Source organism: Ceratina calcarata, unplaced genomic scaffold, assembly GCF_001652005.2.
Source record: "Ceratina calcarata isolate Rehan_Ccalc_2016 unplaced genomic scaffold, ASM165200v1 scaffold577, whole genome shotgun sequence".
NCBI classification, from domain to species: domain Eukaryota; kingdom Metazoa; phylum Arthropoda; class Insecta; order Hymenoptera; family Apidae; genus Ceratina; species Ceratina calcarata.
In genome coordinates this window covers 14,380-17,016 of record NW_017176984.1, presented here as the reverse complement: position 1 = coordinate 17,016, position 2,637 = coordinate 14,380, and the positions used below count along the sequence as shown (strand labels likewise).

General features: G+C 50.1%; 1 protein-coding gene across 1 annotated transcript; it reads right to left on the bottom strand.

Annotated features, from left to right (window-relative positions):
- Positions 1-157: 157 nt before the first annotated feature.
- LOC113464882 (uncharacterized) lies at positions 158-1,532 on the bottom strand. Its single transcript, XM_026817419.1, has one exon. It carries the CDS (start codon positions 1,433-1,435, stop codon positions 158-160), a length of 1,278 nt encoding a protein of 425 aa, XP_026673220.1. The 5' UTR covers positions 1,436-1,532.
- Between the last annotated feature and the right edge of the window lie 1,105 nt (positions 1,533-2,637).

The following is a 2,637-nucleotide window of genomic DNA, read 5'->3' as shown; positions in this document are numbered from 1 at the left end:
AGTAGTCAACTTTGATTAAGCATAACTGAGAAACTATGTGATAAAATGCACTGAAACTTGGCAAAAGTATCTATAATGTGCTTAATTAATTTTGTTGAAATTTTCGTAATTATCTCGAATAAAATTTACAACTAAGATCGTTTAAGTGATAACTACCTTAAGTAAGTTTCGAATTGGTACCTGCTTCTGCCAGATCGCATTGGAACTGTACGACGGAGGACGAGATTAATATTCCCGATCCTAGTTGGAGCCCATGACAGATCACTTGTACCAGAATGGCGACCAATGCAATTACATGTCCCCATCCGCCCTCCGGGTAATAATGCCTCTTGAGGGTGATCCTCTTGCGAGCGTTCGCCACGGTGAGCGACTCTTCCTCTGCCGCGTCCTCCGGTTCTCGAAGTAAATCTTCATAATCATGAACGCTTCCCAAGCCAGCTTCAAGTATCAACTGTTCGGAAAATCGTCTCCTCATCATCTTCGGCGTGACGCTTACAGTGCTGCTCCTCCTTCTCTCACCCGCCCCAACGTCCTCCTCCCTCTTCTTCTTCCTCGCGGAACGTTTGTCCGCGGTGGCTTCCCTCGACGTCCGATCGCCGCGGTGATTTTCATTATGCAAACGCGTCCACGGCTCCCCCGTCGCGATCTTCTCCGGGAAGGAGCGCGGACAGGTTCTTGCGATGATCGGTTGCGTCGCGCCGGTCTCCTCGAGGATGCATCCGCTGCTTCTTCTGGCGATCGTCTGTTCAGAGAACCGACGGTTATCTACCCGGCCGATCTTGCAACCACGTGGCGACTGCGTTTGATCCGAGTGCCGACGTTGGATCACCTCGTCTTGTACGATGCCCGACTCGCGACCGTCCCCCCTGATCTCGTGGAACAGACTGGCCGCCGAGTTCCTGCCGGAAGACGGCGGCAGAACGCTCTGGCAGGTGGACACCGAGTAGCCGGAGTCCTTCCTCCTGAAACCAGCGAGGAACGGCTGATCCCTGTTGCTCGAACAGCTCGAGATCTTACGACGATAGTATTGACACTGGCTGCATCGGCACTGACAACGACACAGACACTGACATTCCGACGAGATCGACAATTTCGCCACGAGACAGCGACACCTCGCCAGCCGGTTCCACATTTCTGCATGACCGGCGAACGTCTCCGGTATCTCAATACTCCCGTTCCACGATCTGCTGGTATCAGTCGACGGCGTTCTAGTCAGATCCCGTTTCATCAACGAGCTCTCCGTCGACCAGGACTCAGATTCGGAGCTGAGACCGTCCGGCATTTTGGTTCTGTTCTGCGGGATCGGTTGAGGCTCTGCGTTCCGAGATTCGTCGAATATCGACGCCTCGTCGATCATCGCCGCGCTGTAGGAGTCGCGACGCCTCCGATACGCATCGCTGCTCGCGGGACTCGGTGAACCAGCAATCCCGTCCATCTTGGAATTTTTCACGATTGCTATTCAGATTAGACGATCGATGAATCCGTTCGATAGATATTACTTTTTATACAATCGATGATTTATGAATTAACGTCGATCTGATCTGTCCTTCAATTATCCTCGGTTGTTAGACGTTCTTCATAGACACTTCACTTTTTTTTTTTTTTTTTTTTGTTGTTGTGTGGCTAGGGAAATTTTGTGCAAACGAATGGAAAATTTGCAAAAAACCATCCGACATACGTTCTTCATAGGCACTTCACTTGGTAGTTTGCATGTTTTATGTTGGACGACGATCGACTCGCGAACGCGTCGCGTTTCGTACTGGGGCCACGTGTCATCGAGTTACGTTTCAGTAGACAAATTAATGCTCGTCCCTCATCGAAAGAAGGCTGCTCGGTCCTTCGCGGATGCATCGCGATGCCTCGCACGCGTGAAGCCAGTACGTGATGCTCCGACGACGCGTTCAGACTGTCGATAGAAAACGTTCGGATTTTTCTTCTCTCGTCGCCGTCTTACAAGAACAAATTAAAGATCGTCTGAAGAGGAAGACGTGAAACGTTTGTAACGATCGCGGCACCCGCAGCCGCGAACTCTCCTCCTCTGTCCCGCTGGTTTTACGGTGGTTGAGTAACGATTACGTTTTCAAGAAGGCGCGCCATAGGAGCTCGGTGTTATTTTTATTTTTAAACCCGTTCAGAGGGAACCGGGCACGTAATTTCGCCGCGCCGAAAGATTCCACTTACGCGGCGCCGTTAACGAACCGAGACGTTTCATTTGCATACCGCGGAATCGAGAAACCTGAAAAGCAGACTTGGCCATATTTTTCTCCGGCTGATATCGAGGATCGCCTCGATACGCCGTTTCTGCAACGAACGTCTAAAGATAAGTCGATTACCGGTCGAGGTATCGAACGTTCTTAGTTATTCATTGCGCGAACGCGATAGCTGCGCGTACGCGACTTTGCGACATTTAAATAAACCTCGGAGAGGAAAGAGAGCGCAGAAAACGAACGATCGTTTCATTGATTTGCGAAACTGGATTTCGGGCACCGGTGATTGTTGTTTATGCCGTCATTCGACACGTAACTCATTCCCGGCGAGTTTCGAAAAAAAACGGAACGTTGGTTTTTATCTCGTTTTAAAAGTGCGCGCGTCGATAAAAATCGAGAATTTTCAATATTCCCGGCCAGTTTCAACCTG